We start from the raw sequence: 19,845 nt of genomic DNA, 5'->3' as shown, positions 1-19,845 counted from the left end.
CACAATAGATATTTTAAAGAATGTTGGTAACCAAACAACACTGGACAGTTGCATTGTGTCAATGGACACAAAACCACTGACACATTTCTCAAAATATCTTCTTTTGTGTTCCACAGAATAAAGAGACACAAATGTTTTGAATGACATGGTGGTGAATAAATGAGTAGGTGAACCATTAGTTTAAAATTTACATTTGTGTTGTTGCTACAAAGCAGATATGTTCAGCTTTAAAAAAAACTGCGTCTTATCCACGAAAAACCATTTTTATTTGTTAGCATTAACAGTAATCGAGAGAAATACAATGAAGCAGTCATTCAGCCACATACAGTAATACATTTCTTGTAAACCATTTGGTGGAGCCAAAAAGAAAATCATGTTACAAAACAGTACATATAAGTTAGTTCTTCACATTAACTAAACCGTTCATTTGGCCAAAATGAAAGTGCCTTTGGTAAGTGGTGCGTTTCACATTCAAAATCGAATAGCTGTTCCCAGCTATGTCATGTACTTCGAGTCATTCCCACCAGGTTCAACAAAAAAAACCCAGACACCCATAATCAAAGGCACATGTTCTGTCTCAAAATGTTTACAGGCTGTCAATAGCATATGCTCTGGTGAAAGCTTTGAGAGTTCTGAGCAATTACAATTCTGCAGTGCTATAGTCTCATTGATGCAGGGTTTTCCCAAAACTATTGATTATGTCCTTATTCGCTACGATGTTGTCATCTAACTTACAAGGTCTGGAGTGTCACAGATTGTGTTTGGGAGTCCCGATGGGTGGAAGAGGTAAGAGGGTGGAAAAGGGCTGATACTGGCTAAAGCACAGGGTTTAGCTGGTCTGTTGTGCAGCCATGGGACCCATTCCTCTGCTCGCCCGATAAGATCCCCCTCGCCCTGAAAGCCAAATACATCACAATAAATAGTGAATAAAATAGTCCAAAATTGTTTAATAACAACTCTGCCAATTACAATGTTATATGCGTTCAGAAATAACGTGAGATTCTCAGAAATCAAATGCTCAAGTAATGCTTAACAAAACTATACTTTACAATAGAGGTGCACCGATACAGATAGCGGATTATTCAGAGTGATCTGCCAATGCAGATAAACGATTCTGAATATTAAATTTAAATTCTTGAATTTCTTGACTTTTTGAATGTTATAATTCATAATGTCTATTAATATTGAACATCAAACTGGTGATATTTCTTAGTTGGCTGTTTTTAAACTAAGCCAATAGCATTAAATAATTGATTTAGCTACAGATTATTAGCCGATGTATTGCTGCATCTGTAATAAATATACTACAATTTATTGGTAATTTAAGTGAAAATATACGTATATGCAATAGTTAATTTTAAAATAAATAAGTTTCCTTATGTAAATGTCATTTATTTCTTGTTGGCTATTTATATGTTAAAGGAATAGTCATTAATATATTTTCCCTCATGCGATACAAAACCTGCATGACTTAAACTCAAAAGAAGACATTTTGAGAAATGTCTCTGTGGTTTTGTCTCGACAAAGGAAGTCAATAGTTTGGTTAGCAACATTCTTCAAAATATCTTCTTTTGTGTTCTGCAGAAGAAAGTCATACAGGTTTGGAATGACACAAATTTTAAATTTCGGGGTGAACCATTCCTTTAGACATAGACACTTACTGTTGAAGAATTACCTTTATATACTGTCTAACTGCACCAATGTAGACCACAAATTTAAAGGTACACCAAGAGTTTCTTGGGTGGATACAGAGATAACATTCAAAAAGTCTCACCACTGTCTTAGCACACAAAATAAATATGGTGCAAATCTCGCTATACTAAATTATAAGGAGTTTCTAGTAGCACATTGATAAAATGACTGCTGATGTTCAAGTCACGTGAGATTATTTCACGTAACAATACAGAAGAAGAAAAAAACGTGTAAATTGCTGACAAATTTAGACTACAAGCAGGTCACTTACCATACTCGAAGCAAATTAGACTTTACACCCAATTAAAATTCATTCAAAGCTGAAAATTCTGTCATTCTTCACTCACTTCAAATTCCTTTCTTCCACATATCAGTAGAAGAAGAATAAACAAGTATGTTGAAACATGAAGTGAACACAGACTGACCATCTGAACATCTTTTGTCATTCATATTTACAATAACACATGGGTGAGTAAATGACAGAATTTTCATGTCTGGATGAACCATCCCTTTAATTTCATTTCAAAGCAGGATGTACCATGTGATGCAAGAGGCAGTAAAGCAAACAACAGAGCTGCAGAAAACTGACCAGTAAGCGGCCCAATCACCTGCCTCCGCTCAGATTACAGGAAGTCAATCCACACTCTTTAGCAGGCAAAGGGTCACAGGACAGGTGAGAGGATTTCCGTGCACAGAGAGCAAAAAGAAGCAGCGGCAGACAAGCAAGTAATGCAACACATCTTTATTGAAACAATCTCTCAAAGAGTGACATGAGCATACACAGGGCAGGACAGGAGAAAACTCTTCAAAACGAAATGGGGCAAAAAATAAAAACGAACAAACAATGCCTTCAGTACCAAATACACAGGCAAGAACCGAGTGCAAGGAAGAGGGACAGGCCAACGCAATATCAAAACACTCTCTTGGATTACACTGACAGTGGCAGTTATCTTTTTGCATTTTATTTTGTAAAAAAAATAAATTAATGAAAATCTTTCAAGTTTACAGGAATACTTATGTTTTAAACAAGACCTGGCTGAAAAATCACAATACTGACAGTTTCAGCTCTGCGTGTGTCTCTGTAAAACACATTAGTGTATTAAAACTATCAAAGCGGGCTTACTTGAATCAATAAGCCGAAAACAAAAACCACTGTAAAAACATGGGCTGGGGAAAACATTCTCGATAACTGAATGTTGAAAGTGGCCAAACAGAAACGTGTCTTCTTAAAGGTTTTAGGATCGCATGGCTTGAGCATTACCTCGAGAGCAACCTCGAGGTCCCTGTGCAGCTCCTCGCTTGAAGTTTTGCTGATATCCATCCTGTGGACAAAACTCATGTATGACTTCAAACCATACAATGGTACCGTTTCTGTAATCTCATTCCCCCTTTTAAATATCCTTTACACGGTTTTACAGCATCATTTTGCTTTGAGTTACCCGTTGGTAGGTGCTGTTGGAGTAATCTCGAGGAGTGCTGAATTGAGTCTGCCCGTATCCGGTGTTGGGGAATGGTGCTCGATACCCATCGTATCCACCTTAAGCAGGAAGACGTATTTGAGCATTTTGAACTGACATTTCTTGCTACGGCATTAGAACGTGTCTCACCTCTAAATCCATTTGATGGTCCACGGTAGCCGTTCAAAGCCCCTCTGGCATTTCTGGGTCCACCGCGCGTCATTGCTCTGTTGCTGTAAAAGGACTGACCAGGCCGGCCAAAACCTGTGCCTTGTCCAGGGGACACCTGGGGAGCAGACTGGTGTCCTTGGTCTTGGGAATGGAAAGGGCCAACCACTAAGAAACAATCACGTACAGTTGAGAACAACCACGCTGGAGTAATGATGCAACTTGAAGAGCAAAAGGTTTCCTCTAACCTGGCTGCATGGGTTCCTGTTGCAATTCCTGTTGCTCAGCTGGAAGTGCGGCCTGCGTGCTGAAACCCTGGCCGTAGCTAGTCTGGTATTGGTTGGAAATAATCTGCGAATCCATCTCATTGTTTGGAGGAACTGGGGCGTTCAAATTGAACACCTAACAGAGAAAGTTCACTCCATTAGACTCAAACATAGCTGACCCCAAAATCAGTCTCACTCAAACCTCACTGCTACAGTCATGCGTGTAACAGCTCAACCACAAAGGGCAGACAATGAGCTCAAAGAACATGATAAACAAGCTCAAAGGTTCGTAGAAAGAGCTTTAAAATAAACTTTTTCCGACAACAACCCATTTACACAGCATGAGAAACGAAACACGGAAGCAGAATGGAGAGACGGACTCTGAGGGGGTGAATTGGAGAGGGAGGGACAGGTGGAGGCCTACCGCTTGCATGGACTGGAATGGAGCTGCGTTAACGTTGATGCCGCTGTGAAGGGGTTTGGCGACAGGCTGAAACACCTGGGGCTGAGAGGAAGGGGTGGGGGGCTGCTCAGACGACAGGGGCATGGAGACCTAGGGTGTGTATATTCTACATCACTCACATATCCAAGCCAAACTGTATGAACAGCATTTGCAAAGCAACTGCGGAATGCACGGTTACCTGGATGGGGTCGATGGAGTCTGTCTGCGGTCGAGGGTCTGAGGTGTGAGGGGGCTGATAGTGGGGGGGTGTGGAGGAGAAGGCCTCTTTTGGAGGGGAGACCATCGGAACCTGGGAGAGGAAATGGAGAGTGATGTATAAGCTAGACAGATGTTTGTGACGTTAATTGTTTGGAAGCGTGCACTGCTGTTAATGCAACTTACTTGTGTGGGTTCTGGCTGCACAGGAAGTGTGTTGTGTTGGGGGAGTCTGGATTCTGTGGGACATCAAGAGAAGCAGGGTGGTTGTGTCACCAATTTATTTGGTTTCAGGGTGACCTGTTATGGCTAGTATACCAACCTGGTGGACAGACCATCTGTGCAGGCTTCATGGGCTGTGCAGACACAATGGCAGGATCTAAAGGAGGTCCTTCAAACTCCAGCATGGAGTCCTGCATCGCATCACACACACGTTAGAAAACGCAGTTTCTGTGCTTAAAGTTAAAACACGAGGAGTGACAAATTCTAACCTGCATGAAGTTGAATGTACCCTGCATTTGAGCCATTAGGTCTTGGACCACCTGTTTCCGGACCACAGGGTCTGCGGGGGGAGTCAGGACAGCATCCAGTGTGTGTGGTTCTGAGCTGACCAGAGCCGGGCTCATCGCTGCAGGTGGCTGCTGTGGTTGCTGGAGGGAGCTTACCTTAAGAGTTGTTAACATGGATCACAATATTAACACAAACTGCTACATAGCAGAAATTGTTCCAAATCTGTATTAATGTCTTTGTTCAGATGAACGCAGAGAAAGATATTTGGAAGAATGCTTGTAACCAAACAGATCTTGCCCACCATTGACTACCATAGTAGGAAAACTTGCTTTATAAATTTCTTTGTTCTGTTGAACACAAAAGAAGATACTTTAAAGAATGACTACCATTGTCATTTTTCCTACTATGGTAGTCAATGGTGGCCAAGAAATGTTTGGTTACAAGCATTCTTACAAATATCTTTCTCTGCGTTCATCTGAACAAAGACATTAATACAGATTTGGAACAACTTGAGGGTGAGTAAATGATGGCAGAATTTTCAACGCCATCATACCTGAGGGCTTGTTTTCCACTCTCCTCCTTGTTCATTCTCACTGCTGCTGTAAGCGGCTTCTGGAATAAACTGTCTGTTTACAAACTAATACAAAACAAGAGGTGGGGAACATTGGTGGGGAGCACTGGAAGACAAACTACGACTTCAATACATAATTCTGTATACAAGTACATGTGAAAGTTATGCAGTAGTCGAAATGTTATCTAGTCATCCCCATAAGTCAGCATCTACAATGACAGCGGTGACATTAATTCACACCTCTGTTGCTTCAACTTCAATGGTTTCTGTGTATTCTTGAGCAGACACCTCTGTAAAAAAACAAGAGCATACTGAGCTAACAGATGTGCGAGAAAGCATTTATTTGCTTTCAAGTTGGACTGATTTCATTTTTACCTTGCTCAACTGGGCGATCCTCGGTCTCTTGCGATTCCACCGCGGCGGTCCGCGTCTCCTCCTCACACACTCCATTCTGATGTGTTTGAGCACGATCAAAGTACCCACTTAGCAGCATTTTGTCCAGGGTCTCCTTAAGGGCTTTGTCTGTCGAAACACAAACAGGAATCAGGTTTAACACGCATGGTGGTTTTATCAAATAATCTTTTCCCACAAAAACCAATTCCGCCAGCACTGGTTTATAGGCAGGGTTTGCAGTGCACTCATATAAACCAAGCTCCTAACCATCTAGAAATATCCAGGCAGGCCCTGTTTATAATGAAAATGTCCAGCAAAGAGGTTTTGTACACACAGTGCTGGCTATTTGCCAAGCTCCTGATGTGGGCTACAAGTCAGCAAGAAGCACGGCTGACTCTCAAGGGCCCGAGACAGAGCACAGCTTTCAGAAGATATGGCAAGTGCAACCCTTCATGGCAAGGGCCAAGTGAAGACCAGCCCTTTGGCTTCTAGCCTCATTGTAGAGCAAATATTTGTTCGATGTACTTCAATGAAAGTTACTTACATGTGGTTCCTGCCACAGCTTTATCCCTTCCTTCTAAAAGTTCCCACAAATGTACGGACGCTTCATCAAACTGCTCTGCCAACCTGGAATCAAAAGTCAGTTTTGATACACCATATCCAAAAACACAGAATCTACGGTTTGCCAGGAGAATGTTAGCATCAGACGGAAGTGATACCGTGTCCTCACCTCACATTAGTGTCCCGCTCCGGTCCAATCAGCTTGTAGAACTCGTCCAGGCTGGTGATCTCCGATTCTGTAAGTAGAGGGGTCTCGGACTGAGTCAAGTCCCGCCTCACGCTTTCCTCTCCGAGCTGGTCCAGCAAATACTGCACCTCCAGCACCGCCTTCAATCGCCTACGCTCCGCCTCCTCCCTCTTCAACTGCTCGCGCCTCAATGTCTTTTTTACAGTTTTCTGGTTCTACGAGAGAATGATATATTTAAATAAGACCAAACAGAAATAAACAAATTGCACAGTGAAGATCATGCTGAGGATACAAATGGAGTTGAACAAGGGTTGAGGTAAAGCATAACACACAAAAAAATTCTTCTGACTGATTTTTTTTCAGGCCAAGTCATATTCCTTTAACCGACACTTTATCTAAAAGTCGAAACCAATAGCGTTTTAAAGGGAGATGTTTTGAACCACTTAACTTAGTATTGCCAGTTTGCGTATTTTTAAAGCTATTTTTAATCTATGAAAAAAGTATGCTTACCTAGACAAATAATCAACCATCTATAACTTTTCAGTGCATTTTTAATTGATCTTATAAGACCAAACAATGTTTTCTGAAAATCTTAATAATTAACAGAAAAAAAGAGCAAAATAAAAGCACCACTAAAGACCAAAAATTTTGTTTGTATTTGTCTCCAGAGTGCTTTTCACTTTTTCTGCCTTTTGGCTGTGAAACCATATTCCTGAAGCTTGGCTACACCTGACACCCATTTCAGTGTTTGACAAGCTACAGTGTTTGACTAGCTTTTCCAAGGCGACCGTTAAGAAGGTAGCCTATCACTTTAACATTTCCATGGCGACGCGGCACTGCTTATCACGTGACACACCGCAGAGCCACAGCAGCTGTATGACTGATGCATTGCTTTTACATAATTTTTATTTTTTACTCAAAAAAATTCACAAACTTTTAACTATGTCATGAAATATCTGACATTCCGATTGTCAAATATGTGCATGTGAATGTGTTTTGTTGTTTAAACACTTTTATAATGATAGCGTTAGTTGAGCTATAAGAGGGCGCCGCCATGTTTGTTTCTGCCGAGGTCTGAGATCTGTCGGATTTACATCACGTGAATTCATCCACTTCGCTTAAAAAACATGTAAGTGCCTGGTGAACTGCTAGAAGAATGGAGTTCCCTTTCAAGTCGGTCTCTCGACATTGCATAGCTATGCTAGGGGTTTCCCCCTCCTTCTCAAATACTGAAGCCTTATTGCATCGCGCCGGTAATCTTACCGGCCAATGACGTTTGTCTATATATGTCTACGGCTATATAGTCCGACGCCGAGCGGCATTGCCTCAGAATCTTTCTCCTTCACGAAGCAAGCATCTGTGGACTTACCTACATTCTTCTCGCCGTTGACCACGCTACTAGAGGACGACGATCACCGGTTCCCCTTCGGCGATCCGGCAAGAAGAGGAAGAGATGTCAATTAAGGAGTGTTGCACGTGCGGTGGACTCATTGAGCTCCCCGACGCGCATGATGCGTGTGTCTTCTGTCTGGGCAGAGCCCACGTGGAAGCCGCACTGGATGGGTCTGACTGCCCCTGCTGCGAGCAGATGTAGGTCAAAACCCTCCGTGCTAGGATTTCCGTGATCCTCAACTGCACTAACCCTGGTCCCCCCGTCGCCTCCGGGTCACGGGAGGAAAGTACCGGGAGGCCACGTGCTCTAGGCCCACACGATGACCGCATGGCTGCACATGCTAGCCACGTGGGCAGGCCTCTGGTATCCTTCGCAAAGCCTGGCCTTAGCCCGGAAGATTATGCGAGAGATATAATGTCGTTCGGGACCGAACGTGAAGGCGACAGTGACGAGGCCTTGTCGCTTGTGGCGTCAGACGATTGGGCGTCCCGCTGCACCGAGCCACGTGAGTCGTCTACCCTGGTCGACGACGAGCTGAAGAGGATCCTCTCCGAAGCAGTCCGGTGCTTGAGTGGTCGCCGCCTGAGCAGCTTACCAAAAACAGGCTGGATATGAGGTATCTGCAATCCAGCCGCCAGCCCGCCGCACCCCAGAGACCTGCACCTTTCTTCCCTGCGGTGCACGAGGAAATATCGCGCTCTTGGCACTGCCCCTATTCTACTCGCGCTCAGCCGGTGGGATCTAAAATGTTCCTCTCTCTGGATGGGGCCGACTGAGTGGGATACTCGAAACCGCCACCCATCGAGGAAGCTGTAGCGGCACACTTCTGCCCGACCGCACGTGGGTGGAAATCCCGGCTCAGGGGATCGGTCACTGTATGGGCAGCTTGGTCACGCTGCGGAGACACCTGTGGCTGACGCTGGCGGATATGAGAGAATCAGAGAGAGCTATGCTGCTGGATACCCCGATCTCCCCGCAGGGCTTGTTCGGCGACGCTGTGGGCTCTTTCTCTGAGAAGTTTTTCGAGGCTCAAAAGTAGCCGAAAGCCCTGAGTCACTTCCTGCCGAAGCGAGAGCGGCCAGTGGCTCCCCCACCGAGATCCAGATCCTCATCCGAGCCGGCTCCGAGACCGAAGGCAAGGCAGCCGCGATACCCGAGGAAGACGGGGCCCCGTCCTCCAAAGCCGGTATCGGAGCAGCAGCGTTCCTGATGGGAGTGGTCTGAGGAGGAAACGCTCACCCGGAGAGATGAGCGAGGAGCCGGCACGCAAAAATGTTCGTCGCGCTGTGTTAAATCTGCCTGCCCCCTGGCATGATACAGGCGGTATGGGAAGATGTTTGATGCGTTATATGCCAATAAAGTTTGCCATAAAAAAACAAATCAAACAGCACTCACAATCAGGGCCCTTTTCCTCCTCACTGTTGTTCCCAACTGTGCGAGATAAGCGGAGTCCCGCGTTCGAGCGGCGCTCCGCAGGTTACAAACCCGCCGCACTTTCCCAGTCTAAACACGAGTGTCCCCTCGGCACATGCCGACAGAGTGGCCGGTGTGGCAGACATCACCCCTGTTCGCTGGATGGCCAACCGCTCTGTCATCAGACGGCAGCTCATTACGAACATGTCACAACACATTTCAGCCCCTGTCACACTATACGGACGCGTGGCGCGTGCTTCCAGGAGTGTCGGAATGGGTAATGAAGACGATCACAAACGGATATACAATTCAGTTTGCACGCAGACCACCACGCTTCAGCGGCGTGATAATGTCAGATGTGCCGGACGGGGATGCGACTGTTCTGCGAGCAGAGATCCGTTCTCTCCTGAGCAAGCAGGCGATAGAAGAAGTCCTCGCAGAGAGCATGAAGAGCGGTCTTTACAGTCATTATTTTCTTGTTCCCAAGAAAAACGGGGGTCTTCGTCCTATTCTGGATTTGAGACTGCTGAAAAAGAAGCAGCGGCAGACAAGCAAGTGCGTGCGTTAGCAAAGCGCTAACCGTGCGTTAGCAAAGCGCTCATTCAAAATGATCACTGTGCAACAGATCGTCGCGCACATTCAGCTCGGGGACTGGTTTATATCAGTGGACTTAAAAGATGCCTATTTTCACGTCCAAATAGCCCACCGTCACAGGCGATTCCTGAGATTTGCATTCGACGACAGAGCGTATCAGTTCAGAGTCCTTCCATTTGGTTTGGCGTTGGCTCTGAGAACATTCACAAAGTGTATGAATGCAGCTCAGGCCCATCTCAAACAGAACGGCATACGCATCGTGAATTATCTGGACGATTGGCTGGTTATTGCTCAGTCACGAGACGTGCTGGAGGATCACAAGCGTCAGCTTTTGGCACATATAGAGAGTCTGGGACTGACTATCAATGTGCAGAAGAGCAAACTGCGCCCCGTGCAGAGCATTACGTTCTTAGGGATGATACTGGACTACCAATCTATGACCGCTTCAGCCTTTCACGAGAATGGGTGCAGTCTTTGATCAGCGCTCTCACCTCTTTCAGATCGGGAAGAGTGATGTTGCTAAAAAGCTTTCAGCGGCTGCTGGGGCTGATGGCGGCAGCGGAGCCGGTATGCCGGCTTGGACTTTTGCATATGAGACCGCTTCAGTTATGGCTGAAATCCCGAGTGCCACACAGAGCATGGCGAGAGGGCCGGCTGCGCATAGTGGTGACTCGTGGCTGCGCTCGGACGCTGATCCCCTGATTCAACACGATTATGTTCGAGCAGAGAGTTCAGATGGGCAGAGTGGTCAGCAGGAAAGTTGTCACTACGGACGCGTCGCTGACGGGCTGGGGAGCCCTCTGCGACGGCGAGCCGGCGTTCGGCACTTGGACAGATGCCCAAACCTTATGGCACATAAACTGTCTGGAGCTAGAAGAGGTATCTTTAGCTTTGCAAAGCTTCCTTCCCCTCGTAGAGGATCGGCATGTCCTGGTTCACACGGACAACATGACAGTGGTTTCATATATCAACCACCAAGGAGGAGTCCGCTCACAGCCGCTTCAAAGGCTAGCGGAGCGCCTCCTCTTATGGGCGGACAGACACCTGCTATCAATCCGAGCAGTGCATGTTCCCGGTATTCAGAACTGTGGCGCGGACATGTTGTCCAGGGGCGGCCTGATCTTCGGGGAGTGGAGACTACATCCGCTGACGGTGCGGCTAATCTGGAACCTGTTCGGAGAAGTGGAGATCGATCTGTTTGCCTCAGCGGAGAATGCGCACTGCCGGTTGTTTTTCTCGCTGACGAACGCTCCCTTGGAGGGAGATGCTCTATCGAGCCGCTGGCCACAAGGTCGGAAGTATGCTTTTCCCCCACCGAAAATTATGCCGCTAGTGCTGTACGAAGTCAGAGAAGAGAGGGAGACTTTGTTGCTGGTAGCGCCGAGATGGCCCAACCAGCCTTGGTTCCCGGAGCTGATGGAGATGATAACAGCTCCACCATGGCCGATTCCTCTGCGGAGAGATCTCCTGTCTCAAGCGAGCGGCTCGGTGTGGCACCCCAGGCCAGAACTATGGAACCTGCATGTCTGGCAGGTCAGCGCAAAAGGCACGAGCTGAAAGTTTCCAGACGGGTTTTGGATACTATTGACGATGTGAGAGCCCCGTCGACCAGGCACCTGTATGACCTGAAATGGCGAGTTTTCGTTGCATGGTGTAAAGCGATCGACGGGAATGCAGATAGCTGCGATGTATCGGTTGTGCTATCGTTTTTACAGGATCGTCTGGACACGGGACGTATGCCATCTACGCTCAAAGTGTATATGGCTGCTATCTCGGCGTTTCATTTGCCCATCGATGGTCGTACTGTCGGAAAGCATCGCCTCATTGCTGGCTTCTTAAGAGGAGCGCGGCGATTGCACCGTAGCGTCCCGTCATGATGCCGGTATGGGACCTTTTGCTAGTGCTTGATGCGCTCTCCGGACCGCCTTTTGAGCCACTGCATACAGCGGAGTTGAAAGTGCTAACATTTAAGACGGCGCTTTTACTCGCGTTGGCGTGTGGTAAGAGAGTGGGTGATTTACAGGCACTGTCGGCAAACGATGCTGAGTTCGGTCAGGATGACTGTATGGTCAGGCTGCAGCCTAGGCTAGGGTATGTGCCTAAAGTGCTTTCCACTTCATATAGAGCACAGGTCATTACGCTCCAGGCTTTTGCCCCTCAGAGCTCGGAGTCAGCGTCACATCCTCTCTGTCCAGCTCGTGCGTTGCGGATTTACCTGAATAGCACCAGCACGTTCAGACGGGAAGAGCAGCTATTTGTCTGTTTCGGGGGCCGCTCTAGAGGGCTGCCGGTTTCGAAACAGAGACTGTCGCATTGGATCGTGGAAGCGATTGAGCTGGCTTACACGTCCAAGGCTAAGCCCTGTCCATGGGGAGTACGCGCACATTCTACTAGAAAGGTGGCTTCATCATGGGCTTGGGCAAAAGGTATGTCAATTCAGGACATTTGTATGGCAGCAGGATTATCTAATCGTTATCTTAACAATTGCTTACATTGCAGATACTGTGTCTGATGTGAATAAAACACATCCGTCAAATTTCATTTGAAGATATTGTTATTGCCGCTTCCATAGACATCAGTGTGTATTATACAATCTCTATATGCATTTCGTGCTTGTAGGCACGTGTATATGTCTGAAGCCTAAATTAAACATTATGTGGTTGAAAGCACTGCACAGTTGTGATATGTGACAGGATTGAGTCTGTCTCTGGCTCAGTGTCAGCCAAAGCGCTGAATGTTCTTATCGCACCGGTGTGAAGGGTTAACAGCATTATGAAAAGTGAATGTAAGACATTAAAGGACAGGCTGGAACCCTGTAATTGATGGAAACCCGTCGTAGACTCACTGCAATTAACGGAAATCCATGCATACCTCCACATTTAAAGCCATAAAGCTCTTCTGGAGCTCACGAGCAAACTCCAAGTTGTGGGCCACCTCCTGAGCTTTAGACAAAGCTTCCTATAAAATATAAAATATTAGCACATGAAGCATGGGTAGAATATTACAGGTTTAAGAAGTTAAAAGCTAAAGCAAAAGCATCAGAGTAACATTTTACTAAAGAAAACATACCAGCTGATCCTGGTTGAGGTGTTCTCCTTTGTCCTTCCTGGTCTGGTAATCATTCAACTTGCTCTTAACAGAGAAATTGGTTATATTCATTTTGAGTATGGCTCATTACTAGATTAAAATGTAAATTAACCAAATCCCAAATCCAAATATATAAGAATTAAGTTCTATTACAGTAAAAAAATCTAATCAATCCTGGATGCTTGAAATTTTAAACAACAATTTTTAAACAAATCAGCAAGAAATACTATTAAAACAATTAAATACAAATAATATTAGTTTATGTATTAATATATTAGTTTGTATGTTACATCAAAACGTTTTAATTAACTTTTTGTAGACCGGTGTATGTCAGATTTGTTTTGACCACACTATCCAATGCATTTCAGGGCATTCAGTCTAAGAATCAATTTACAATAATTTAAGAAGCATTACTTACTTTATATGATGTAAAAAAAAAATATATATATTTAACAAGAAAATAAACTAGGGCAGAATTTTATTTTATCCATTTGGAACGGATTGGACTGTCAATCTGGGTGTTCAATCATCATTAAATGAGAGAACAGCTGATCATCGAGGCTCACTTCCATCCCTCAAACACTCACAGCACATACTTTTGAGAAGGCTGAGGGCCAAGTTCACCCTTCAAAAGAACCATGATGTCGCAATGTTTCATTTTCAAATTTATAGCTTTTCTAATAATGCCATTAAATCACTGCATCTACAACTCATAACTACAACAATAGTCTAAACAATCCCCCAATAGCTATTAAGGTATTAAATAATGTTATTTCATATGCCTACACAGGCTATGTACTGCCATAAAATAGAAAACATGTTTTAAAGACAAATCACATGTTTTAAAGACAAATCACATGTTTTAAAGACAAATCACATGTGTGTGACAATTCTATTTCATGTTGACATAAAATTACCTTTCTCTTTTCCATATTGCGAACCTTCTTGTCAATGACACCAAGAACTTGCTTGAGGGTTTCAGATGGTGCCCAGGCCAAATCTGGACTGGAGGAGTGAACAGCATTGTCGCCAGTTGTCACTGATGGCATCTGTAAAGAGAAAGTTGAGCTGAGAACATACAACAAACAATGTCATATTAAGTTTAATATGACAAAGAATTACATCTTAACCTTACCTACTCTTAAAGAACACAAATACTTTCGATCTCGATATACTGCACTATATAGATCCACATATATATTTAGCTGTTTTAATACTAAGTGAAAATCTAAATGTGAATTTTGACCCACAAACTTAACAAAGGTCCCAAAAGACGGACAACCCAATTTTTGTGTGATGTGTCACACTCCAATCCATAAATTCTGATATAAACAATAACAAAATACAATAACGACACAAATTAGACTACGCCAAAATAAGAATGATATCATTGCAGCATGTAGATTTAAAATGAGGGTTAATCTTTTAACGCGTTCAAACGTAGAACACTGGGTTCTTTTTCTTGGCCGGATGATCAGACTGTTGACTAGCAGAACATCCCTTCACTGCAGCCCTCATATTTATTACGCACACGTAACATTAGGCTACAGTTCCCACAACAGAGGGACCGAGAGCTGTCCTACTTGCCTTCAAATAACACACAAGTAACCATTAAAACATCGTCGCTACAAGATCAAACTACTTCATTCTCTCAGTTATCGTAGCGGATTGTGAGCGTTAGCCGCTAGCCTGAGCTAGACATCGCTTTTGTGGATGCGGGGCAGAGACCATTATTTTAATCGTGGTGTCTTACCTTGACTTTCACTGTATTGAAATAAATCTTTATATGATGCAGTTGGCTTTCAGTTACTTAGATCTGGTTTTATCCTAGTATAACAGACGGTCCCGGTAACTCTAGCAGCAGTTCCGCGAGTTTCGTCTTAACAATGCAGAAGCGCTGAAGAGGACCCTAATAGGTGTCTACGTCTGCGCCTGAAACAATTTCAACACTTAGGGGGCGTGCAGAACGCCTACAATATTTAAAAATGTAAATGTTTTAATAAATATTTTTGAATTTATTAGGGTCTTGCAACTATTGTTATTTTTAGGTCCTTTTAAACATAAGACAAAAACAGATCTGTGCGATAAACAATTGTTTTTTTCTTTGTTTACGATAAACAATTGTATGTGACAGGTGTACATGTAATAAAATGGATGTCAATGAGGCCCAAATGTTGTTGGGGTACCAACAGTCTGAAAAATCAGAATTTTTCAGAATTTTAGTTTTGGGGTGAAATATGCCTTTAAAACCTCGCTGTAAATCGCTTTGGATAAAAGCGTCTGCTAAATGACTAAATGTAATGTAAATGTAAAACCAGACTGAACGTTTTGATGGATAGAATTTTAGGGAAAAAGATTGCAATGAAGACAGTATAGATTTCTTCATGATTTTTGAAAGAAAAGAGCGAGAAAAGAAAGTTTAAATCAATTACTTTCATGACATGAATATAGGCTATTATGAAATATGAGAATATACTATTGTTTATAGAACTCAAACATAGCTGCCAAAGATGGGGATATCTATAAATTAAACAAAACACACAGTCCTATATAATAATAAATCTAAACCAAAAACATTTAGGGGTGGTTTCCTGGACAGGGGTTAATTCAAGACAGGATTTAGTTAAAAGGGGAGTTTTTACAAACATACATTCCAAAAATCATTACTGCATTTTGAGACAAAACAATGGCACTGATGTATTTTAAGATACGTCAGTGCAAGCTGTCAGCTCTAACATTTAATTTAGTCTAGAACTAGTCTTAATCCCTGTCCGGGAAACCGCCCCTTAGAATGAAAGTTACACCACTTTGTATCAATACTTAAATGAAAAACAAATATAAACGTCACTTATGTAATCAATAACATTATTCAGTTAAATAAATGACAAAATGTGCTAATTTTCTCCACTAGAGGTCAGCAGTAGACTGGAGCTGTAAATTGATCCCATCTGTCAGTAAAACAAGGTCTCATTTTCACTCTTATTTTCCACCAAAGCAATCTCCTGCACATAGACACTAATATTAAATATATATTATTAACATTTAAATGTCTAGGGATAACATTAAACATGTATTATTATTATAATATCAGTGTTCTGAGATGGTATAGCTCAGTGGATCGAAATACTAGATAGCTTGTGTGAAAATCATGTCTTGCGTTACATTGTGGGATACTCTCTTTCCTCAATCAGTATGTCTGATGCCCACAAGCTTAAGCTGCCTGACTATTTAGTAAGCTACAGTCTTGCCACAAAGTAGAGTGGTAAGAAAGAACGCTTTTGGCTGAGGAGAAAAGCATTTATTTGCACTGACGGGAATCATGCTGATTTTCTCAACTTCTCTTCAAGCCTTTAGAAAAATGACAACCAAGAGTGATGAAGCCACCCACAAACATTCAAGACTGCACACATGCACAGCACAAGTCTTAGATACATGGCCTGAAGTTAATTATTTATGTGATTTCTATTTTTTCTATGTAATGATAAAGTAAAAACTGCACCAAACTGTATTAAAAGTGAAGAGGCAATTTGACAAGTAGACTTTTGAACCTTTCCGTAGTTGTTCCTAATTGCAGAATTTAGGAAAAACTTTATTCATTCTTCATCTTTCCCTCTGTTATCACGTTCACCAATACTAGTCTACACCAGAAATCACCACACTAGAGGACTGAGAGTAAGAGAGACATGATCACATTCATCGCTGCTGCGGCTGCTGCATTATTTTATTTTCATGTGAGATCCCAGAATGTATTCAAATCTGTCACCGTCATGAGTGGAGGATATAGGAGCAACAAGCACAAACAAATATTGGGCGATTGGATTGTGAAAAGATCCCAACCACATAACAGAGAGATATTACTCTTCTCCCTGCACTGATGTCAAGCCCAGAGAGAAAAAGAAAATGAAAGCCAGGGGTAAAAAGCCACTCCTACCAAGTAACACTTCGATGATGGCCCACAAATCTGCAGACACTGACATATGGAGCACTACAAAAAAAAAATGAGTCTGAGTCCCAGCCAGAAGCACGTCCCAATAAAGAGTTATGATGGCAATCAGCACTGTGTCCAAAAATGTTTGCTTCATGCTTCACATGGGAGATGAGACACTGAGAGTGACACAAAATGTAGAGCTAGAAACCTGTGTGTGTTCATATAATCATAAACCTATTCGACAGCATTCTCTGTTTTGATTGCGCTCAAGTTGTCGTTGTTGCCAATATGCCTACAATTGTGTCCACCTGTGATGACAAGGTATTTCAACATGTCCTCGAAAACTCTGGCCTCAAATCAGAGCACAAAACAAACGCACAAGCCAAACACGGATTTGCTTGAATACAATAATCACTGAGGTTCATCAGACTAATATGCAGCCATGCGAGAGCTGTTGTCATCTTAGCAACCTGAATGTAAACAAGAGGAGAAATGTCTAATAAACTGCATGAGGAGGCCTGGTTTTAATGTCTGTTGCATGCACCCGGTCCCCTTAATCATATCAAAGCATATTAAAAGGACAGAGTTTATGTAACACCAGGCCCATCACAGCATATGTTATTTGGTGAGTGGTTGTGTTTGCTGTATATATATGACTGTGAGGTTCAATTGAAGTTAGTACACATCAGGATTACAGTAAATGATATTTGAAACAGAAGAAGGCGCTAATCTAACAAAATTAAATTGTAATTTGAGGAGGTTAAAAAATGGAAATAAAAAAAATATATATATATATTTTTTTTTTTTTTCCTGGTCATGAATGTACTAAAAAATGAAAAAGTATAAATTGGAATATTTATTTTTCAAATATATTTTACTCAGATCAATAGAGGTAGCAATTAATATGAATGAATATTAACCAATATACTAGTTTTTGTTTTTTTGAACTGATAAATAAAATGTATTTTTGTTACTATTTTGTGCAACATAAAAAACTAAGCATTTCTCCACAGACTTCTTTGCTCATATTTACCAAAGGTGCCAATAGTAGTGTGGTGCACTGTATATCATCAGAATCAGAAGAGCTTTATTGCCAAGTGTGCTTGCACACACAAGGAATTTTCTTTGGTGGTGGAAGCATCTAGTACAGACATTCAACACAATGACAATACAAATATAATAAGATTTACAGTCTAAAAGATTCTAAAATATGCATATATAAAATAAAAGACTATTGTACAGAAAATGGGGTATAATAACATATAAGAGACATTGTACAGGGTAGTATATAGTAGAATATACATATTAACAGATTGTATGTACACTTGTGCAAATGGATAATGTTGTAAGTAGAGGTAGTGTTATATACATGTAGAAATAAAATGTACATACAGTATAATAAGGCACTATAGTGCACACTATAGGAGTAGTGAAAGTGGAATATTGCTCTTAAGGAGCAGTTATCTGTTTAAGAGGGAGATTGCCTATATGCCACATATATTTAAAAATACTACAAAGTTTACCATTTTCAAATATTTCATGAATACATAGTGTACATTTATATATTGAATTCCTAAATTGATTGGATTAGGCATATACACATTTTATAACAGGTAAAAAACATGTTCACGCTATATGTCTATCTGCTCTTTATATAAATAAATACATATACATACTATCATTTTATTCCTGTATATCACATTTCTGTATGGTCTATCGAGCCATGTTCTAATGTTAAGATGGTCTCACTCAGAAAACCTCTGCGGTCACTGTCCAGTGGATGGCTGTCATTTGGGCTTTAGTTCAGTGGCCAGAGGAGATCCATTCCTTTTCACACCTCGGCAGAGCTGTAACCTTCTGCGCACAAAGTGAGGAAGAAGAGGGAGTTTACTGCGCCGTCCCGGGCCAAGCTGCTCTCTCAGATGTGGGCCGCTGAGTAACGGCCATACATCCTTCAGCACTCCTCTGCCTGCACATTCTGCCCGTATTAAAGACATGCCGTGGATTTATTGGTTGAAAAACCACAGGGGCCCCACAAACACTTCAGCTGAAGTCTCGCTCCCACTGTACTGCAGACCAGCGCTGGAATTTACCAGATGCCCCTCTGATTTCTGCACTCTCTTTTTCATCATTTCTCTTTCTCGGCACCCCGACATGTTTTATTCCCTTTTTCCGCCTTTTCTCATGTGTCGGTCCACTTCACCCCCATTGACCTCCTATTCATCTATGCCTGTCTCCATATCTGCGCACATCACTGGCAGCATGACCCAACTGGTTTAGGCTTCACATCTATATCATCTCTTATCTAGGCTATCCAGTTTTTGTCTGTAGCTGATTTCTTTAGAGATGTGCTTTGATTTGTTCTTCCTTCTTAAAGGGATAGTTCACCCAAAAATGAAAATTCTTTTTTACTCATCTTCTTGTCATTTCGAACCTGTATGACTTTCTTTCTTCTGCAGAACACAAAAGAAGATGTTTTGAAGAATGTTGGTAACCGGCGATACCTATTCACTTGCATTGGTTTTGTGTCCATACAATAGAAGTGAATGGGTGCCGCTGTTGTTTGGTTACCAACATTCTTCAAAATATCTTATTTTGTGTTCTGTTCTGAGAAAGAGACATTTACACAGGTTTGAAATGACAAGAGGGTGAGTAAATGATGACAGAATTTTCTTTTTTGGGAGAACCCTTTAATCCACCAATTTTAAGCCCCGGTGATGTTGTACTTTTCCATTCATATTGCTTGTTATTTCATTACTTAAATCTTGCAAAGCCATGTTTGAACTTTATAAGCTGCAAAAGAGGGGAGATAACAGACATGAGAGAATAGGATGTGTCACAAGCCATGCTTGAACCCTGAACTCTTACATGAGCACCAAGGCTCGATGTTTCTCAGTCATATGGGCTTATCTGCTACCTTGCAGCTTAAACATAATTATAGAAATAAATGATTAAAACAGCACAAAA

General features: G+C 42.6%; 1 protein-coding gene across 4 annotated transcripts; it reads right to left on the bottom strand.

The window, feature by feature from the left end:
• Positions 1-231: 231 nt before the first annotated feature.
• On the bottom strand, positions 232-14,854 carry caprin1a (cell cycle associated protein 1a). Of its 4 annotated transcripts, none has more exons than XR_008962703.1 (19): positions 14,704-14,854; positions 13,868-13,999; positions 12,933-12,995; positions 12,735-12,821; positions 6,446-6,678; positions 6,260-6,342; positions 5,698-5,844; positions 5,563-5,612; positions 5,305-5,388; positions 4,733-4,906; positions 4,564-4,654; positions 4,428-4,480; positions 4,225-4,335; positions 4,008-4,136; positions 3,566-3,719; positions 3,300-3,485; positions 3,132-3,229; positions 2,282-3,014; positions 232-894 (listed from the first exon to the last, which is right to left on the bottom strand). XR_008962703.1 is itself a non-coding variant. In XM_057330533.1 (19 exons), the coding sequence occupies exons 2-19, from the start codon at positions 13,997-13,999 to the stop codon at positions 830-832; spliced, it is 2,001 nt and encodes a 666-aa protein (XP_057186516.1). In that variant the 5' UTR covers positions 14,000-14,018; positions 14,704-14,854; the 3' UTR covers positions 232-829. The 4 variants fall into 4 exon arrangements, 3 of the variants coding, with proteins under 3 accessions (XP_057186516.1, XP_057186509.1, XP_057186525.1); XM_057330533.1 differs by having other exon boundaries at positions 2,954-3,014; positions 13,868-14,018; XM_057330526.1 differs by having other exon boundaries at positions 2,954-3,014.
• Positions 14,855-19,845: the final 4,991 nt, after the last annotated feature.

This window comes from Triplophysa rosa, linkage group LG1, assembly GCF_024868665.1.
Source record: "Triplophysa rosa linkage group LG1, Trosa_1v2, whole genome shotgun sequence".
Taxonomy (NCBI): domain Eukaryota; kingdom Metazoa; phylum Chordata; class Actinopteri; order Cypriniformes; family Nemacheilidae; genus Triplophysa; species Triplophysa rosa.
This window is presented reverse-complemented; position numbering and strand designations above follow the sequence as displayed.